Here is a 22,183-nt window from a genome sequence, read left to right on the forward strand (position 1 = left end):
CAGATCGAGTTCACGGTCTCGAAGTTCGGGTAGGTGGAGCGCATGTACTGTTTGGACCTCACTGGTACTAGGAGTGGGTGGAGCGTAGTGTAGCGGTAGTGAAGTGGAGCCTGCACGAACTTTGCTCGAGGTACTTCAAGCGAAGTTCGTGCAGGCTCCAGCTACCCGAACATCGAGCCCCAAAACAGGCAAAAACTCGGTCTGATACTCCCGAGTGACAAAGGTACGTGGGATTTTATGGGGGGAAAATATAATTTTTTTCATATTCATATTTCAAAACATCGCATGCTCATACGCGAGGGTCTTATCTCGGACCCTTGTGTATTAAAATATACGATTTTGTACGATTTTCTTTTTTACAAATATCGTAATGTATTGAGAAAAATCATCTAACTATGTCTCTGTTTCATAAAACCTATACAAATATGGTTAGTGGATGAATGTAATTTCAGGTAACTTTTGTTTTTTTTCATTTTGTTTAAACCAGGGTGAGATATACACATGTTTCAATGTATTTTTTTTTTCATCTGCAAGAGCAGTGCGCATTTCAGCTTGAGCGCACGCGCCGCGATTGGGACTCCTTTTTTTTCAAATGTTGGCAGACCTGCTATCGGCATAGCAATACGCATTTTATTATGAAATACAGTTTTTTTTTTGGGGGGAAAATACAGTTTTTTATCACAGAATACAGATTTTAATTCCCAGAGGTTGGCAGGTGTGCATCAATACAATAGAGTGGATGAATAGATCTTGACTTAACTTAGGTTATTTATTCACTTCCCGAGTCCCTGGCTTTGTGTGTCTCTTTTCTTTCAAATTTGTCTTTTTATGAATATGGAATGCAGTTCTAAACAAAAGCAAACAAATTATTGTTTTATCAAAACGTATTGGGTTTGTATCAAGTACCGGAGCGAGAACAGTTAATTAAAAAATAAAAAAATAATAATAATTATACATAATAATACACTTCATTTATAATATAGTGCCTATTCATCAGATACAAAGCGCATTAAAGAAAGAAAGAATAACAGAAACACAAATAGGGAGTATGAAACATATTAAAGAATAATAACTACAAAATTATGAACATTATATGGAAACCGTAGAGAAAAATTAGAATAGGTTAGTTTTTCTAGACATTTCTTAAATGAGGAAAGTGTTGGGGAAGTCTTTAGTGAAGGCGGCAAGGAGTTCCATGTTTTAGGGGCAACGGTAGAGAAGGCCCTATCACCTATTTGTTTAGCAAGTTCATCAATTCTGTCAATGTCATTGCCATGAACTATTCCATTCAAAAGTGCCTATCCCCAGTAGAGGCGCACGGCCAATATGGGAGACTCTCTCCAATAGGGGAGACAATCTCCCAAATTGGAGACTTGCTTTGCAAAAGGACAAAAGAAACAACACCAACAAAAGCATGATTTTTTCCACCAAAAATTTTGTCTCACTGAGGTCAGAAGCCCATTTGTTTTTGTGTGTGATTGACAACAAAAATCCTTATCAAAACAAAAGTAGACGGTGAATTTTGAAGTAGACGGTGAAAAGGGGTTATTTTTCATGAGGAATCTCCTTATCACATTTTTATTTGCCGCCAAGGTAATCCTTTTGCAGCAAATGTAAACAAAGGAAATTGGTTTCCAAAACTGGAGACTGTCTCTGAAATTGGATACCCAAATTCTTTACAAAAGTCTCTGATATTGGAGATAATCTCCCACATTGGAGACAGTCTCCAATATTGGCCTGCGCCTCTACTTATCCCCATCTTGTTGACCCTGCCTTGGAACGTACTGTTTATATTACACTTGTGAGAGCAAATACAGATTCCTATAAAGTACACTTGTAGTGGGATGTTGGGATTGAAAATGCACAAGTTTGCAAAAGCCATACCTTCATACCTGTCCAATTAGCAAAAAATACATCAATATACCGGTATCGGGGCCTCAAGTGACCTAATGTTATAAGAGATAAATGTCAGTTGTGGTAATGATCTCAAAATGACTTTTTACAGAATCCAATATAATGACCACCCAAGTGTCTGTTTGTATGAATAAAAAATATGTGCCAAAGGATTCTGGAAGAAATTGTGTAATTGCTGAAAAATAAGCAAAAAAGTGCGGATTCTGGCACTTCTGTCGGGTCTTTATTCCAGCAATAATAATATACTGTCCCATGTGTGCCTATCGGTGCTGGCGATCTTCAGTGTGATCGTTTTTCAGCTTAGATTTTATGATTTCACAAAGTTCATTTTATGTAACTGTACCAGATGTAGATCCATGATGATATCGTAATTAATACATAACCTTGGTATTACAGACTTTCTCACGAAATCAGTGTTTTACTGCAACTACTTTCATTTAGCTTTAACATGCATTAACGGGATACCGGTACAATTTTTGTCTCACCTGCATAGCAGAGTGAGACTATAGGCGCCGCTTTTCCGACGGCGACGGCGGCGGCGACGGCGGCGGCGGCGGCGGCGGCGACGGCGGCGTCAACACCAAATCTTAACCTGAGGTTAAGTTTTTGAAATGACAGCATAACTTAGAAAGTATATGGACCTAGTTCTTGAAACTTGGCCATAAGGTTAATCAAGTATTACTGAACATCCTGCCTGAGTTTCATGTCACATGACCAAGGTCAAAGGTCATTTAGGGTCAATGAACTTAGACCATGTTGGGGGAATCAACATCAAAATCTTAACCTAAGGTTAAGTTTTTGAAATGTCATCATAACTTAGAAAATATATGGACCTAGTTCATGAAACTTATACATAAGGTTAATCAAGTATCACTGAACATCCTGCATGAGTTTCACGTCACATGACCAAGGTCAAAGGTCATTTAGGGTCAATGAACTTTGGCCGAATCGGGGGTATCTGTTGAATTACCATCATAACTTTGAAAGTTTATGGATCTGATTCATGAAACTTGGACATAATAGTAATCAAGTATTACTGAACATCCTGTGCAAGTTTCAGGTCACATGATCAAGGTCAAAGGTCATTTAGGGTCAATGAACTTTGGCCAAATTGGGGTATTTGTTGAATTACAGCCATAAATTTGAAAGTGTGTTGGTCTAGTTCATAAAACTTGGACATAATAGTAATCAAGTATCACTGAACATCCTGTGCGAGTTTCAGGTCACATGATCAAGGTCAAAGGTCATGTAAGGTCAAAGAACTTTGGCCACGTTGGGGGTATTTGTTGAATTGCCATCATATCTCTATAAGTGTATTGGTCTAGTTCATAAAACGTGGAAATAAGAGTAACCAAGTATCACTGAACATCTTGTGCGAGTTATAGTAGTTTTCAAAATCAGCACTGCTGCTATATTGAATCGCGTGATGCAGGTGAGACGGCCAGAGGCATTCCACTTGTTTTACATTCTGTGAAGAAAAATTTGCTTGCCTCAACCTTCCGTATTTACTCTACAAATATCTCTAGCCCATCACAATAATACCTGTCAATTACTACTTATTCAATCCCTCTTGTGTGTTCACACCCACCTGGACCGGATAAATTACCCATACTTATGAGGCAGCAACAATACGCGCTCTTGCAAATTGGATAAATGCATGCTTCTTATCTCTTATTCAAAGTCCTTGTATGATTTCAAAATTTCTTCAAAAGTTCTTGTAATTTTAGAAAGAACCTTTAATGATTTAAGTGAAATTCATTTTAGGGGATATTGTGTATCAAAACAATTGTTTCACACTTGGTATTTTCTGGCTTGGGTAGATTTCCTGATCTTCAGAAAATCCTTTTTTTATAATGAGTGGGTATGAATGCACCTATTGAGAGCTTAGAAATAACACTGAAATGAGGCTAATGATTTTTTTTTAGGTACTTTACTTGCTGGGATATTAAGTACTCTGTTCTTTCCTTTTCAACAAGTTTTAAAAATTTGTATTTTTACATGATAGTGCATGTCTGAAAGCACACATACTGTACAGTATGCACTTGTATACATCAAAGTTTGTACCCATACAATGTAAGTGTTACTGGCAAGATTTACAAGGTCACTTTCATATCCAGACCTTGCATTCAAGGCAGCCTGTCCGATGAAGAAGTCGGTGAAACTTTCTTCTGAACTAAGTGAATTCTATATGCATGACAGTATGACCAAATGTGTTTTTATACAGAACACAAGAAATCATTCCCACACACATAGTCAGTATGAGATTATGTTTATTGTTCTGCCGAAAACCACATCAATTTACAATTTCATACAACAGTATTTTGAGTATAAAAGAAACACTATACTTCTTGAGTGCATATGGTACATCTGTAGCAATACCAGTAACATTTTAGGTGGTGGTATATTTTTATTTTTAGATTTTTTTCTTTTTAACACAAGATCTTCATTAAATTCTTGAGTTTTTGGTGAATCCAAGATGCTACATTTATGACGTTCACTCATATTGAAATGAGATTTGACATTTACTTTACATGAAATTATTTTGGTCATAAGATGAAATATATATTTATTTTCTTTATAGTATAAAGCCTCTTCTCAGGCAAGGAATTGTCTGAAAATTTCTGAATAATGTCTACGGCATGGTCACTTTCTGTGGGGCACATTTTGTCATTACAGTGTAAATGAGATAGTGAAAAAACTGGGCACACAAAATATTCAAGGCCAATGAAAAGGGGCATTGGGTGATTTCAAGTCCAGTATTGGTGTTTATAGCCTGGGGGGGGCCACTTACATTGACGAGTGGATACCATGCGCGACCAAAAAAACACGTAAAAAGGATGTCCTTTTCACGATAGGGCACGTTACGTACGTAACGTGATAAGGGTGTCAAAAACACAAAAATAATGAAAAAAGGGTGTCTATTTCGCTAGGAAAATTACGTGTTTAGGGTCGAATTTGCGGGAATGATAAAACAAAATTAAAATGTTTTATAAAGGATGTCCATTTTGCCCCAACACTTCGTGTTTAGAGTCCGATTTGCGCGAGGTGTAGAAGGTGGGGTCGTACTAAACCAAATAAGGTAAAGCCGACGACCGAAGGACCCGTAACAATAAAACATTCCTGTACTTGTTTAGGGGTTCATTTCAAGGAATATTTGCCAAGAGTATCGTTTTGTTTCCAATGCTTGTTAAGGGTAGGGTTTCACACGCCAATACTTGTTAAGGGGTGCATTTTCAGAATATGGAAATTACGTGTTTAGGGTGCTTTTCGAGACCCCATGGTCGCGCATGGTATCCACTCGTGAATGGAAGTGGCCCCCCCGGGGTTTATAGCACAATTCGGATTGTGTTTTATAGGTCCAAAAGTGTTCCCGAGTTTGCACAAAGAATCCAGATCACAATATTGACAGCTCGATGCCTAATGAGTGACTTTTGAGGACCATCTTCATGTTATGTTTGGTGTTATACTCAGAATGTAAAATTGACTTAACACCAACCAACACCAAAAGGTCAACACTGAACTTGAAATCCCCCCACTGACTTTGAGGCCACTCATTAATGTCATGTCATTGGTTGCACTTGCAATGAATCAATTTAAAAACTATTAGAGGATTAAATTCCTAAAGAGTATTTTCACGAGGTGTTAACAGATGAATTTTGGGAGATTAGAATGTTAGTACTAAATTCCAAGTCCAAAACACATGCATTTCAAATCTTTTTCAAAGCTTAAGCCTTGTGATAGAGGTTTTAATACCCCCTTTTATTGGTCTTTTTGCTCAATTTTTTTTAGGCTGGGCAGATGAAATTTGTGAGATTGGAATTCAAATTCTTAAGTACTCCAAGTCCAATATTTGGACCTTTAATACCATTTACTTTACTTTACTTTTATTAATCCAATGATGATTGTAGGGTTGTGCCTGTTCATCGGTCCAAGGAAATAAACTGTATGCTCCACACTATTAAGGCCACCGCACACCTTACGACTGTTCGCGATCCGATTTTGGAACAAATCGCATTTTGCTTACCGTACTTTCTGAAAATGTGAATGGAACATATCATTTTATTTGGGGTTGAAATCAATTGAAAGAATACTAATATAACCATTTTGAAAGATTGCAAGCTTTTATTTTTGAGTAAAGGCCAAATTAGTTTCAAATCGTAGTCAATCGTACGACTGCTATGACGTCATTATGACTAGATATTGAATTCGCTTTTATTCTAAGGAGGATGATAGCATAGTCACAGATTTGAACATAGGTATTCGTACGATGATTTAGAACATTACACAGTAAGATATTCCAAGTCTCAATATTAGCATCAAATTCTACTACATTTTATTCTGAAATCGAGTCGCTGACCAGTCGTTAGGTGTGCGGTGGCCTTTAGTTTTAAAAGCTACAGACTGCACAAAATAAACTGTATCATCCTTTCTTTTGTTAATTTTATCTAAACCAACTTGAATTGGGCATAAATTTCCCTCTAAATTGTGAATTTCTCTGTATGAGGACGGAATGTACCTTAGTATGTGGTTGTGCATTGAACTTTGATCACTCATATTTGAACTGCTTCAAGTACTTGATGTTGAAATTGTTATTAAAGATAATGCAAGATTATCATATAATTATCAAAATTATGTACTTAACCCATTAAAACAAGATTTCCTTATGAAGTGCTCTGTACGTTTGTCCTATGACAATACATGTATGGTCATACGTTCTGTATTGTCTGTAAATTATTATTTGTTCTTGTTTTACTCCAAAAAATCTTGTATGAATGTTTTTGTCAAGTCCTTCTAATACATCTCTATGTTTTGTTCTTTTCCCCTCCTACACATCTTTCTTCTATTTCCCCCTCCTACTCTGTTTCCTTTCTTTCTTTCTTTCTTTTCTTTCTTTCTTTCTTTCTTTCTTTCTTTCTTTCTTTCTTTCTTTCTTTCTTTCTTTCTTTCTTTCTTTCTTTCTTTCTTTCTTTCTTTCTTTCTTTCTTTCTTTCTTTCTTTCTTTCTTTCTTTCTTTCTTTCTTTCTTTCTTTCTTTCTTTCTTTCTTTCTTTCTTTCTTTCTTTCTTTCTTTCTTTCTTTCTTTCTTTCTTTCTTTCTTGCTTTCTTTCTTGCTTTCTTTCTTGCTTGCTTGCTTGCTTCCTTGCTTCCTTCCTTTCTTTCTTCTGTTTCTCTTTCTCCTTTTTTCTCCTCCTCTTCTTCTCCTACTCTTACCCCTACCCCTACGGTACCCCTACCCCACCCCTACCACTACCTCCTACCCCTACCCCCTTCCTCCTTCCAGTATTAAGCCTTTGACAAGTTTTAACTAGAGCCAGATAATTAAACAGCAAATCTCAGCATTGGCTTTATTCTATGTGGAAGCATACATTATTTGATTTAAGGACCATATTTTTGTACATGTACATGTCGTGTATGAATATTTGGTGTCACATGCATTTTTTAGATTAGAAATTTAATCCATGATAAGGCCTTTGATTCAAGTTACATAACATACCAGCAGACATATCCTCTTTGTCTGCTCGCTGCATACATTGAAGTGATCATCATTAAAGTTTTAGGATGATAACAAAGCACTGCATGTACATACACCAATGTATGTTTACAGATAATGTACTTTTGCCCCCATCTACATGTTCTTGAAGAATTTGGTTTATATGATTAGTTGTGAGAGAATCCGGTGTATGGTTTAAATTGATCATTTAAAGGGAAATGAATCCTTTGGAACAAGTAGGCTTGTGTTGAAACAGAAAAATCAAGGAATAAGAATAAAAGAAAGTTTGAGAAAAATCGGAAAAACAATAAGAAAGTTATGAGCATTTGAATATTGCAATCACTAATGCTATAGAGATCCTCCCATTGGTAATGCGACAAGGATGTGTGATGTCACATGTGAACAACTTTCCCTTTGATGGACTATAAAATACCCTCAAAATGTCTCTTTTTGCTTTTTCTTATGGTGATAAAAACTCTTTATCCATGATGTATTCTTTAAAAATCTGTATTACATGCCCTCCTATAAAAAGAACACATGATCTACTGATAGATGTGATAAAAGAGGCAATTTAAGTGAAATATATAAAGTAATGGAGAGAGTTGTTCACAAGTGACATCACACATCTTTGTCGTATTGCCAATTTGAGGATCTCCATAGCATTAGTGATCGCAATATTCAAATGCTCATAACTTTCTCATTATTTGTCTGATTTTTCTCAAACTTTCGTTGATCTGTTTCTTTGATTTTTCTTTTTTCACACAAGCTATCTTGTTCCAAAGGTTTCATTCTCCTTTAAAATTCTTAGGAAGGTAGTGAGAACGGTGTCTTGGACACCAAATGCTGTCATCCTCACGTAATACAATACATGATATTATCTTCATTACCATCTTGTTATTTTCTTCATTGTTATCTTTATCCAGGTTTTAAAAGAATTCTTTGCAGGGGGGCCTACACAACAAAACCAAGATGGATGCCATCATAGACAAGGTCAACGATACCTACAATTTCTACCTCTATACATTAACATTCAGTGGTAAGTAAAAAATCTTTTTACCCTGTGGGGGTGTGGTGGTCTAGTGGTTATGACTCGCGTCTTTCAATCAGAGGGATGTGGGTTCGATTCCCAGCCATGGCACTCAATCTAGGTGAGGTGACAGAAAAATATTCCTTGAATGCTTATATGGGCAGCGCAGTTATATAACAGGGGTATAATAGCAGCGCGCTTTGTTGCCTCAGGCAAAAAGCGCTTTATAAATCCAGCTATTATTATTATTATCATTACTATTATTATTATTTTTATCAATATTATTATTGTTATTAATAATAATAATAACAGGGTATTTATTGCAGACATCATACCTTCAAAAATAAATTTGCAAGGGAAAACAAAACTACATCATTTTACATGTTTAAGTAGAATGAAACCCTTGGAGCAAGATAGCTTGTGCAGTAATAGAAAATTAAGGAATATAAGACCAACAAAAAAATGCAGAAATTATCTCTTCTAATACCGCTACTTGATATTTGCTATTATCCCGGGGTTAAGGATTGGTTACCGGTACATCTATTTATGGACAGTCCAATGATCGTTATCACTGCCATATAACTCATCGTGATCAGGGCGAACATGACGGGAACCACTTGCCATGGGTAAATAAGGTTCCACGACATTTGCTCCGGCGACAAGTGCTCCAATGGAAAATATGCATGTTAAGTCAAACAAAAAACCTAACCTCCGAAACTAAATAAACCCTTATCCTTATCTTTACATTATCCTGAAATAACAACTCTATTACAATCCTAACTCTAACCCTATGCCTTCTGAGATATCAAGGCCGTAGCAAATGTCGCAGGAGCCAATGTTGTGTCACCGTAAATACATGTAGAGGCAATTATAGAAAAATGCTAGTATTGTTAATATTAATATTTTCTGTTCTTCAGATCCCAGGGTAAATGATTGGTTATTCATGGACAGTCCGATCCCGACGATCGTCATCACTGCTCTGTACCTCATCATGATCCGGGTGGGACCGAAGATGATGGAGAACCACAAGCCACTGGAACTCAAGAACTCAATGATCCTCTACAATTTCGCCTGTGTCGTCCTGTCTGGTTACATCGTCATAGAGGTAAGGAGTCGTCCCGGGGGGGGGGGGGGGGGAGGGGCACTCACATATACTGTTGGTACGGGGATGTGCCACTTTGATGACCCCCTTTTCAGACCTAATTTTCAGTTCTCTAGATACTCGGAATGACAAAAGTTCCATTCAGAAGCCGCCCCGCCCCGCTCGCAAGACCCCCGTTACGAAAAGATCTCAGTTCCCTAGCCCTGCCCAAATTGTCCAGCATGAGCACCGCATGCAAGAGCTGCACGCATGGCTTCACAACTCTCTTCGCTAGCAGCTCCATGCACCGCCAGCGCTAACGCCCACATATACGTGCAGAGCAATAGCATGCACCGTACCTACTGTACCGCGATCCCGTTCCGTAGACCCTGTTTTTCACACCGCTTGGTATATATTTAGTTCCCAAGACCCCGTATTTTACCCTTGTGGTCAGTTCCTTTAATAGACCCCCATAATTTCAGGGTTTCGTGAGGCACACCCCCATCAAATTATAATTTGAGTGCCCTCAATACATCTCAAATAGCCCAGTCCCTTCCGGGTCTGTAAGTGAGAATGCAGGAAAACTGCTGTGTTTAAACGAGGTTTACAATTACTTAGAAAGAGAAATGCTCAAGAACCCACAATCTTTGGTTCGACGGGCAGACGCGTTACCGACTGAGCCAACAATGCTCTTGACCCAGAATCATTATTGTTCTTTGTGAAACTGGTCCCAGAACAATTTTATTGCGTAAATGTTTTTATTTGATTCTTTGTAAGAGGTTTGCTTCTTTTAATGATTGGCTTTATATGACTGGCATGATATTTGTAGAGATTTTTGCTGTTTCTTTTCAAATAATTACACTGCGACATATAAAGTTATTAATGAATTGGACAATAAGGCCTGTATTCTGAAGTCAGGTTTAATGTAAACTCTGGTTTTCAGTTGTGGTTTAACTATGGAAAGCCAGTTGTTACATTAAACTCTAACAGTAGCTCATTTGACTCCCAAAACATTATTAACTGCCTGGGAAGGATAAGTATGACAATTGTCTTCACCATTAAATAATTAGTGAAGAGCACAGTTAACATGAGAAGCAATCACTGTAAACAAAGTTTTGAAACGTTTGGCTTCCCATGATTTTAGCACAGAGTTAGATCGTGGTCTAAGTGAAACCTGACTTCAGAATACAGGCATATACAGTATGATGAACTCATTTTATATCTTTGCAGGGTATATATTGTGGATACAAGGCAGGGTACAGCCTAAGCTGCCAACAAGTGGTCCATAGCTACGATGAATATGAGCATAGGGTAAGTGAATAATTGTTTCATCATTATCACGGGCCATACACGGGCCTTCTATCGTAGTTGGTCCTGGGGGCCGTTTCATAAAGCTGTTCGTAAGTTAAGAGCGACTTTAAGAACGACTGGTGATCCTTTCTTATGCGCTAAACCATCGCCAATGAACATTTTGGTGTACACCATTTAACACAAGAAATGATCACCAGTTGTTCTTAAAGTTGCTCTTAACTTACGAACAGCTTTATGAAACACCCACCTGGATACGCTACACTTATACTTTCAAAATAAATGAAGAATTTTGGATAGAACACACAAGATGCCATACATGTACATTTAAAACAAACAAAATTTGCAAGATTTCATAAGGAAAATTTGCCAGTTTGCATAATACTTCTCTTTATGTTGCCAATGTAGAGTTTAATGCTAAGCTGTAGCGTAGTCGTTTTCCATAGATGCCTTTACAAATATGGCAAAAACATGTAGATAACAGTTTTTGTTAGATGTCTGTATAAATATGACAAACAGATATGTACGTCTATGAAGTATTTAGTATGGTTTAGTAGCCAGAAAGGTCACACACTTGGCTTTGTATTGCGATTGCGGTGATGGTATCTGCTAATTAATTAAGCCAATTCATAAATTGGAAGCATGCATAATCCAATGAAGATCATACCTTAATTGTATATACAGTACATGTATGTCAAGAGGAATAATTGCTTTGTGACCTTGAAAGTTCAAATCTGCATGAATTAATTGTAATCATCATCCACTATAAATTTGTATAGTATATGCAATTACAGAAGTGTAAGAGGTGTTGTGGCTCAGTGGATAAGTCTCTGGACTTTAAACCACAAGGTCCGGAGTTCAAATCCCACCGAAGCACTCGTGAGGTGTTTATTTACATTTGCCTCTCTCCACCTAGGTGTAGTAAATGGGTACCTGGTAGGAAGGAATTCCTTGAATGCTCGAGCATCTGTTTTAATAGGTAGCTCCGTGCTAAAGCCGGGGTAATAGTATGCAGCACTCAGAAACATTTGTATTAAGCACTCTAGAAATGTTGCATAATGTTGTTATTTTATTATTTCAAAGTTTTTTCATCTTTACATCCTGAATTTTATGCAACCAAATCACAAACAAGTTGGTCAATTTTTTTTTGCTGCTTCTTACTTCAAAACTTTGAGAATCCATATTTCTTTTAATTTTTATGGATTTGCAAAATTTTCACAAATATGGTTCTTTTTTTTTTTCTTATTTTCTAACCAACTTTACACCAGGATGAATAAAGTAATTTTGTTTTAATGAATTGTATTTAATTTGGTCAAATATACTTTATAATTATCAGTAATATATCATGTGTAATTAAAAAATTATGTTTTATATTAATTAAATCATATTTTCTCCTGGACAGATCGCCAAAGCTCTCTGGTGGTTTTACTTCTCTAAATTCTTTGAGATGTTGGATACCACGTTCTTTATACTGAGGAAAAGAAACAACCAAGTCACATTTCTTCATGTCTACCATCACGCCTCCATGTTTGTGTTGTGGTGGATAGGCATCAAATGGGTTGCCGGAGGACAGGGTAAGATGATATGTAGGTTTGGTAGTGGTTGCGGCATTGATGGTGGCGTTGTTGATTGGGGTTGGTAGTGATGGATGTAATGGTGGTGGTGTAATAGTGTTTCTGCACTGGTGGATAGGCATCAAGTGGGTTGCCGGAGGACGGTAAGATATGTTTTGGTTGCAGCGGTAGTGGTGTTGATTGGGGTTGATGGTGGTAAAGGTGGTGGTGGTGGTGTAATAGTGTTTGTGCTCTGGTGGATAGGCATCAAGTGGGTTGCCGGAGGACAGGGTAGATGTGATGAAGGTGTGGTAGTGGTTGCGGCATTGGTGGTGGTTTTGATCAGGGTTGGTGGTGGTGGTGGTAATAGTGTTTGTGCTCTGGTGGATAGGCATCAAATGGGTAAGATAACGTTGTAGGTGTTTGAGTGACGGCGGTGGCAGCAGATCTAGTGGTGGTAGTGGTAAATGTGTCGATAGTCATAGGAGGTGATGATGTTGTTTGTAGTGGTTGTGGTTAGGCGTCAAATATATTTCTTGTGGACCAAGTAAGCTATGTTGTGCGTGTGGTAGTTGTTAGGGCAGCGGTGATGTTGATGATGGTGGTATTGACGTTTATGGTGGTGATGGATATGTATTGAGCGGCTGATGTTCAAGATGCATTTGTGGTGAGAATGACGACTAGTGGTGGTGGTGATGGTGGCGGTTGGTGGTGTAAAGATGGTGGTGGTAGTGATGGTGTTGGAGACAAAAGATGTTTGTGATTATTGTGGATTCTGTGTTAAACAATTGTGTATCATGATAGTGGTAGAAATTTGTATAATTTGAAATTAAGAATTATCTGTAATACTACATGTACGTTCAAAGACCTTTTTTTGTCTCCCATTTCTCTCCTCACCAGCCTTGTTTGGAGCCGTCATGAACTCCTTCATTCATGTGGTGATGTATAGCTACTACTGCATTGCCGCCATGGGGCAGCAATTTCACAAATACCTCTGGTGGAAAAAGTACCTCACCATGTTGCAATTTGTAAGTCACATCCTTTACTTCTAATGATATCCTTGTTTGCTGCTTCTGTATTCCTTTAGCAGATGTCTAAACTATTCTTATTTGGAGGAACGAATATGAATGTTTAACCATTCTGAGCTCTTTGTTTCAATATGATTTTCCTATTTTTCTTGGTAACCTACATGTAGATGGGAAATACTGTTTCCCCCTTTTTGAGCAAAATCATCACTTTTAACCAGTTTCATGGGCTGGGAGGTCTGCATCAGCTTTTATATAAAACCCTCTCAATATTGTTCTTCCTTTACAGGTCCAGTTTTGTCTTGGTATGTTTCATGCAATCAACTCCCTCTACGTGCAATGCCCCTTCCCCCTCTGGATGCAGTACGGCCTCATCGGCTACGCGACATCCATGTTCCTCCTCTTTGCAAACTTCTACCTCCACGCATACATCAAGGGCGAACGCCTCCCCAAGGCGCAGCTCAAGCTTGTCCGCGCATTGAAGAAGAACGGCTCGAAAACGGACGTGCTGAAAAACGGCGCGGATGGCGACGGTGTTCAGAATGGCCGTGGGAAACAGAAGAGTATAGGAGAAAGTAAGAAGGTGAAATAAATCATGGGCTAGGTGTTATCGAAGTAAGTTGTGATATAAGAATGTGATGTACATACTGTATGTACACATTTTTCAATACATGGAACAATACAAGATTTTGTCCCATAGATCTATACATGTATAGATTGTATGTGGAACAAAATAATTATTGCGATTTCAAGATCTGCTTTCTGTGTTTGTGTTGATGTTGTGAGCATGAAAAAGCTGTTGAACCAACATCCGATCCAAAAACGAGCTGTGTTCTGAAGTAAGTTCAGATGCAAGATACCGAATACTGGAAAAACCATTGATTCAGTCTTCTCCCCAAACTTGAGTTTTTGACTGTACGTGTATACATGTAGTTCCAAGTATTGAAAAATAAAAATGCATTCATTTTTTGAGAGAGTACATTTCATGTTCACGGTGAAGGCATTCATTTCTGGGTGAATGCAATCATTTTTATGGTGAATGCATTCATTTTCACTTTGAATGCATTCATTTTTACAGTGAATGCATCCATGTTCATGGTGAATGCAATCCATATACAGAGAATGCATTCATTTTCATGGTGAATGCATTCATTTTCACTGTGAATACATTCATATTCATGGTGAATGCACTCATATTCATGGAGGTTGCATTCATTTTCACAGTGAGTGCATTGGTATTCACAGTGAATGCATTCATTTTCATGAAGGATGCATTCATTTTCAAGTAGGCATCACACCTTTCGCTTCCATTCAATATGCTTTGGGATGAGATTTAAGATGCTATTGTGGTTACCATTGCATGAAGAAACATGCATGTAGTCCAATATGCAGGCTATTTTGTGGTGTTCAGAGATGTTATTTATTATTAGCCAATGAGTTATCAAGTCTTATCAATGAGAATGCCTTTGTGTGAACGGAGTGTCACCAGTATGGCCCAACTTGTAAACAAATATTATTGAAAACTGTATTCAGCTTTGCTTTGCTATTGTAGCTGTATAGTCTCAGCTTTGCACAAATACCGTAAGTCTAAAATGTGGTGATGCCGATGCGTACTTGATATGCAACGTGCAATCTTATTGGTCAATATGCAGTCTCTCGGCATGATCTGACCAATGCGGTCATGCCTTTTATAACGCACGCAACTAGCCCATTAAGTGCGACTCTAAGTCATACTTAATCTTTGTAAAACACCCCCCTGGTGTAGGTACATATGCAGTGTTGTAGGACTCGAGTTCGCACTGGAGTCCTACTACATGTATGCTGGTTGATAATGGGATTAATACTGTTATTATATATGATCCTGTTCTGTCGGTGCCTCCTTACAGATTACCGCCCACGGACTGTGTAATCACAAAACTTACACCGCCCTCTGGTGGTATGAGTCTGAGATAGAGTCCTACAAATTGGGATTCTAGTCCCAGTCTGGACTCGTGTCCTACGACACTGTACACATGTGCACGTATATATATCTGTTGATGATATAGCGAGGCAGGAGACTAGGAGAACATTTTTGATTAACATTCGTTTTCTGGTAACTGATAAAACAAATGCATCGAAAAATAGAATAGGCAAATTAACAACTCGTTAAAATCTCACTATTTTATCTTCATACTAGTACATTATTATAAAATGGTGATAATAATCAACTGTAGGATGAAGATGGTATTTGTTCATTACAACTCATAAATCACCTGTCATGATTAATTACCAAAACAGAGGAGATTCAGGACTCTTTTATGTTCGGTACACTATCAGACCTGCCAACCAGTACGTTTTAGCCATATTTAGTATGTTCTTGCAACCAAAATCCGGCAGTACGTTTTTTCTTTGAAAAGTACGTATTTTTTTTACTAAATCGTAATTTATTGAGAAAAATAATCTCTATATGTCTCCATTTCATAAAACGTACACAAATATGGTTATTACATGTAGATCAATGTAATTTCAGGTAACTTATATTTTTTTCAATCATTTTGTTAAAACCAGGGTGAAGATATACACATGTTTTAATGTTTTTTTTCTACAACTTGGCAGCTCTGCACTATATTTCATACAGTTTCGTCCATGTGTCTATCAGTGAACATAAACCAGTGATGATTTAGAATGAGAAAGATGTATCTCAATTGCAATGGATGATATAATGGTTGATCATTGCAACTCACAAAATCACTTGCCATAAGAGAAAAAAGATCAATTTACAACTCTCTTTTTTACAAAAATGTGTGATTTTTTTAAAATACTGTATAAAAAAATACAAGTACATGTATATTTAAATCAATCATGTTGGAATGATAATTCTAAAGAAATTAAATTAATTTGTGTATTACTTGCCAACCTACTGTGATAGTAGAATATGAGGAAGTTCAAAATTCTCTAATATGTGTCAGTTGTGACTTAAATTAACTATGTTTACATATTAACAACCATGATTTCAATATCATATAATGATAGTTGCTGCTTTGGCACAGGTGATACCAAATGAACGAACAGCAGCAATGAATAGATGAGTATTTTGTGTATAAACTCTATAGTATATGTGTATAGATTTAGCATGTCACTAGTTTACACATACATGTAGTGTGATCTCAGTTTGATCTTAAAAATGTAGAGCATTGTGGCCCAGTGGATTAGTCTTCTGACTTTGAAACAGAGGGTCGTGGGTTCGAATCTCAGCCATGGCGTAATTTCCTTCTGCAAGAAATTTATCTACATTGTGCTGCACTCAACCCAGGTGAGGTGAATGGGTACCCTGGAATGCATGAGCGCTGAAAGGCAGCTCGAGCTAAAGCCGGGGTAATGATAATAACAACGTGCCTCGGAATAGAATATTTCTACATAGATGGCGCTATATAAATGCCTATTATTATTATTTATCTTGCAATAGGAATTATCTCCCTGAGCTTAGATAATTATGGGCAATTCTACAATGTACCATTGTGGATTTTATAGTTGAACAGTGTTTTCGCTCTTAATCATGATGTAAAGCTGAAAGACACATAGCAAGCACAGGGTTTTATGTTTAATGATATACAGTGCCACTAAAAAGTTAGTGAACCCCACCAGAAAATGAACATTTAAAGTATTCAAAATTCTGCCATGTTTTAGATATTTAATTGTGAGGTATTAAGATGAAAGAATATTTCATTTAATATAGGGCCTTTACACACATGAATCATCATTGTAATGATGATTGCAATTCGTCTTTAGAATCATCGGATCTTTCACACGGAAAATTCGTACTGTATAATTTCAGTGAAACTTAACTGGAATTCACCTCTGGAGTAGAATTTGAATTTGTGATTTTGATTAGCATTCGTGATTCTACTTTGGTTTCACACGTGCTAAAAATTCATCATTAGCCTTATCTTTTACTGGAACCATCATTCAAATTACAATTTTTTTACCGTGTGAAAGGGCGGTTAATTTATTTCTCTGAGCTCGCCAAATTTGTAGCATTGTTGTCTGCGTTCAACACTCGGCATGCAGGAGTGCATTTTCTGGTGGGGTTCACTATTAAACTTTTTAGCACCACAGTATGTGTGTCTCCACTTGATCACCAATCACACATATATGCATGTACCAATTTATTCAGAGCAAACGATGGAATAGTTCTGGACAAAATGTCTCTGTAGTATTTACAGACATTTCACACAATGGACAAGATCCAGTGCCCTCCTGTATGTCTTGTTCAAATTTTTCTTTCTATTCATGAACAAAATAGTATTATTAGTGATTTCATCGAAGGAGTTATACCTGGTTTTTTGTGTTCGATCTAATGCAGCATGTTATACAGACACTACTGTATTTTGTTTTGCACTTAACAAGTTTTTTTAATTTTTTTGAAACTGCAATTATTTCAAGCTTTATAGCTCTAATGTATAGAGATATTTTTGTGTAGTTACTAAGGCCTTCGCAAATGAATGGGGCCTGCGATGCCAAGTGGGTTTCTGTCTTTGTATTCCAAATACTGTAGGTAAAGGTAACTATTGACATGTTACATGTAATTCTCATTCTTATTGTAAACATCACAGATTGTGTTTTGCCCCCAGTAAAAAAAAAATCACTTTGAATTTTGGCAAACATGAAACGTATCAAAATAAACATTTGGTTTGCACTTTAGCTTTTCATATAGCAATTGTTCACAAAGTCATTCTTTGCAAACGGCTATATGAAGTGTTACATTTTTTTGTATACTGCAGATTTTCATTGGCCCTTTTGTTTAATACAGAGTTGTCTTTACATAGGCAAGTTTCATTTCATTGCATGTATTGGAAAGCTGCTTCCATAGTTTGTACTGTATGCTTCATACCAGTACTTGAATATTATTTTGAAGTAAACAAATATTTTAAAGGCTGAGTAATATTCAAAATATGCAAAGATTTTTTGTATTTTTTTCCCAATTCCAGCAGTGAATTACATGTACAAATGAAGTGTCGCTGGTAGATCTGATCTGAGCAAATGGTTTCTAAGAATTTAATGGTAGTTGACGGCTATTTGTAAAGTTTGTTCTGAATTTGTATGCATTAACCAATATTTTTACTCTCATGGAATAGTTATATGAAGTTTTTGAAGTGTTTGTTTTTGTGATGGTGATGCAATATTGAAACCCGATCAAAAACTTCTGTAATGGATCAATAATCTGAACGAAAATGAATAGCAAATGATTTCGAAGAGTTAGATTGTAATTTAGATAGTAGAACAATGAAATTTGCATGTAAAGGACATACTATGTACATCTCATGTTATAGTTTTAAATCATGTTTCATACACGTAACTATGGATATTTCCCGTTATTTAAGAGAGGGGTAATTTTATCTTCGACATAACTTATCTTTTTGTTTGCTTGCTTGAATTAGTTATACAAAATTGATGGAAGTTTTTGTTGCTGTTAATGTGATATAGCGTGGACCTGTCCATGTAGTGACCCAAATTTGCATCCCTTTTCCCCTCGGCAATACAGTATTTGATGTAAAGTTAAAAAATGAAATAAAAAGTAAAGTCTAAACCTCATTTGATGTGCAATGTAAAATGGATCAAAGGTCACATATTTGAAAAAAAATGATCCGTTTTAATGATATGATTGCCAAGGTATAGAGTTTACATGCATTGTACGTACAAGTACAAAACAAAAGATGAAATTTATGGAGATCTTCCACCTACATGTATCTCCAACACAGTAATTAAACGTAGTATGAGATTTGCTGGTCACTGTTTCCATAGTGAGAAGGAAGTTATTTCTGATGTACTTTTGTGTATTCTATATATTTTACGTACTCCCTCATAAAATGAGAGGTCGGAGACCTTTAAATTTTGTTATGTAGGGATACAAATAATTTGTCACATGATTTACCAACTCTCATGTCAGATTGTGAAGCCTGGCGTATCATTGTTGATTCATTCTTGGATGTGTCTGATTTGTAGTGTAGCGTAGCATTGTACTCCAGATGATTGAGGGGAGAAATATGAATATTTTCTATAATGTAGTTTCTCATGTGCATGAATATATGTTTGGGCATTCACTTGTTTTTTTGTATGCACATTGGCACTGACAGTCTTTTTTTTAATTGCTTTTGTAGTTGGTTCAAGCAGCAGGCTTTGGATAAGTTTTGTTTATGTGAATATCATATGTTATAATCCCTCTTTGGACATGTTGATGTATATGCCAAGAAAAATGACATTATGGTATCTCTAAAAGTTACATCAGAAAGTACTCAACCAGTATTTCCAAGCAAAGCTATATTTTTTAAATTAGGTTTTAAAAAATGTTATAACACCCTTTAGTAAAAAAAAATGTTTTCAGAATGATTAGAAACATTTTTTCTTCAAATTAGAAGTTTTGACAATTTTTCAATATTCTGATAATGTTGTGTTTGCTTGGTTAAAAATAAAATCATTTTATCTGGACATTCGAAGTTGTTTTTTATGTTAATGATTGCCGATGCCGCCATGGACACTTAATTGAATAAAAAATATTTGGTTGTTAGTTTGAAGTTTATAAGATTTAGTCTGAAATATATTAATTGCAATGTAATGGTAACTAACATAACATTATACATATTTTAGTATTTTTTTAAATAGATGCAATCATGTACAATAGTTATATGTAGAACCTCAAACCGCCATTAAGAAGAGCATTTAAGTTTTCCCTTTTATCGCATTAAATAGTAAATATTTGATGACAAAGCTCTAGTTTTATATGCATATGGAGTGAAGCTACCCAGATTGTTGAATATTGGTGATGAAATTCACTAGGTTTTGAGCTTTCAATAATGCGATATAGATCATTTTTTATACAAACTCACAATTTTGAAAGACAGTTCAATTTGTGCTTCAGCCATCAACACAGGGCCCCGTCTTATAAAGAGTTGTGATTGATCCAATCAACCACAACTATGGATAGCCAGCAACATCAACTTCTAAAATACATGTTTCTTCAAAATATTTTCTAGATATGATGTATATTCATACATCAACTGTTTTCTTTACAATTCAGTATGCTTCTCTTCGTTTTCATAGGACATTTTGCAAATATCCTGTTGAAAAAATTATGATGCTGATGGATTTCCATAGACTTACGATTGATTGGATCAATTGTAAATCTACGTAAGACGGGGCCCTGATTTGCAATCATCCAGCCCTTTTTGTGCATGGACATGTCTGCCTTAAATGCATGTTATGAATGTGTAAATGTGTCTTTTTACTGTATATGTATTTTCATATAGGCCTAATTGCACTTGTCCGAGTTAAATTGTAAATGGAGATGGAGAGAGCTTTCCTAAAAGAAAAGATGGGACTTCTCATACTAACATTTTCCTTTTACTCTTTTTTTTCATTTGTTTATTCTTTATTTGCTGAAGAGCACAATTTTCAATTTATCAATCATGCGATGTATAATTGTATCAAAAATTGTCAGTACTCTTTAGAATATGTGATTATTGTGTGTTACAACGTCAATTATAAACAACTCATTTCTAGATGCAATCATATTTGATGAACTTGTGATTCATATTTAAACAAATCAATTCTCAGTATCTCATTTGTAATCAGTTGTATTTCATATGATATTTATTACATTACAAAGTGCATTATATGTCAACGATGGTCAACCTGTTTTAAGTGCCATTCAAGTGCACTTTTAATTCTGTATATAGTTGCATACTTTTTGGAGTAGAATCTTGTAGAATGGTCTCCGAGAAAGAATTAAATTCAGTGTAGTGTGAGCAAATAATTCGATTCTCAATGTGTATCATTTCTTTGTCAAATGGAAATGCACTGTACATGGACAGAACGTTTGGGTTTTCATTTTTGTAATTAAATGTTTTGTACAGTGAAATTGAAAAAAAAGCCTTAAAAACGGACATACTTAACATTTTGAATGCACTCATCAGAGTAATATCGCATGAATGAACAGAACGCTAGAAGGAAACAATATATGATAGAACCGAAAAAAGACAATGGACGCTAAACGACGAGCTGTGATTGGCTGTCAAATGTTCTGTTTTCATTTTCATTTAATGGAAAAAGCTCGAGCTCAAATTGGAGCGATGCAAGACACGTTGCTAGAAATTTCTCCACAGTGATTATTTTCCCATTGAGATATGAAGAGTAGAATTGTTACATGTTACTCAGAATAAACAACTTTAGAAAGAAAAGAAGAAGGAGAATGGGATGAAGGAAGAGAGGCCTGAGGGAGAAAAAAAACGGTGAAGGAAGGGAAGGAAAAGTTTAAGGTGGAAATAAATTCAGCTAACAGAGGAAGTGAGGAGAAAGAGAAACAAAAGTGGAGGTGGAGAAGAAATTAATAATAATAATGATAACGGTATATTTACCCAGGGTAGCCACTTCAGTTCCGAAAACTGTTCTACCATCGGGCCCTGCTATTATTATTACCCGGCTAAGCTAGACTACCTATTCAGGTGCACACAGCTTTTTGAGGAATTAGTTCCTGCCGGTACCCATTTACCTCACCTGGGTCGAGTGCAGCACACTGTGGATGAATTCCTTGCTGAAGGGAATTACGCCATGGCTGGGATTTGAACCCACGACCCTCTGTTTCAAAGTCAAGAGACTAATCCACTGGACCATGACACTCTGTAATTAAGAAGAGAAGACGAAAAAGGAGGAGAATGTAGGATAAAGAGAGAGAATGAGGGAGGTCTAATGGCATAAAAGCCAAGTTCGAATTCTGGGGGGTGTTTCACAAAGATTTAAGTATGGCTTAGAG

General features: G+C 36.4%; 1 protein-coding gene across 1 annotated transcript; it reads left to right on the forward strand.

Annotated features, from left to right (window-relative positions):
• Positions 1–8,321: 8,321 nt before the first annotated feature.
• LOC129267929 (very long chain fatty acid elongase 4-like) lies at positions 8,322–21,187 on the forward strand. The gene is made up of 6 exons (XM_064104549.1): positions 8,322–8,440; positions 9,349–9,536; positions 10,743–10,823; positions 12,223–12,394; positions 13,274–13,401; positions 13,688–21,187. Exons 1-6 carry the CDS (start codon positions 8,374–8,376, stop codon positions 13,988–13,990), a joined length of 939 nt encoding a protein of 312 aa, XP_063960619.1. The 5' UTR covers positions 8,322–8,373; the 3' UTR covers positions 13,991–21,187.
• Positions 21,188–22,183: the final 996 nt, after the last annotated feature.

The sequence above is a fragment of the Lytechinus pictus genome, chromosome 9 (genome assembly GCF_037042905.1).
Source record: "Lytechinus pictus isolate F3 Inbred chromosome 9, Lp3.0, whole genome shotgun sequence".
In the NCBI taxonomy this organism is placed as follows: domain Eukaryota; kingdom Metazoa; phylum Echinodermata; class Echinoidea; order Temnopleuroida; family Toxopneustidae; genus Lytechinus; species Lytechinus pictus.

Bases quoted from the DNA above. Each gene is read 5' to 3' on its own strand.
- LOC129267929 (XM_064104549.1), top strand. From the start codon at position 8,374: ATGGATGCCATCATAGACAAGGTCAACGATACCTACAATTTCTACCTC. The intron at 9,537-10,742 runs GTAAGGAGTCGT...ATATCTTTGCAG, and splicing joins CTGGTTACATCGTCATAGAG to GGTATATATTGTGGATACAA. The intron at 13,402-13,687 runs GTAAGTCACATC...CTTCCTTTACAG, and splicing joins ACCTCACCATGTTGCAATTT to GTCCAGTTTTGTCTTGGTAT.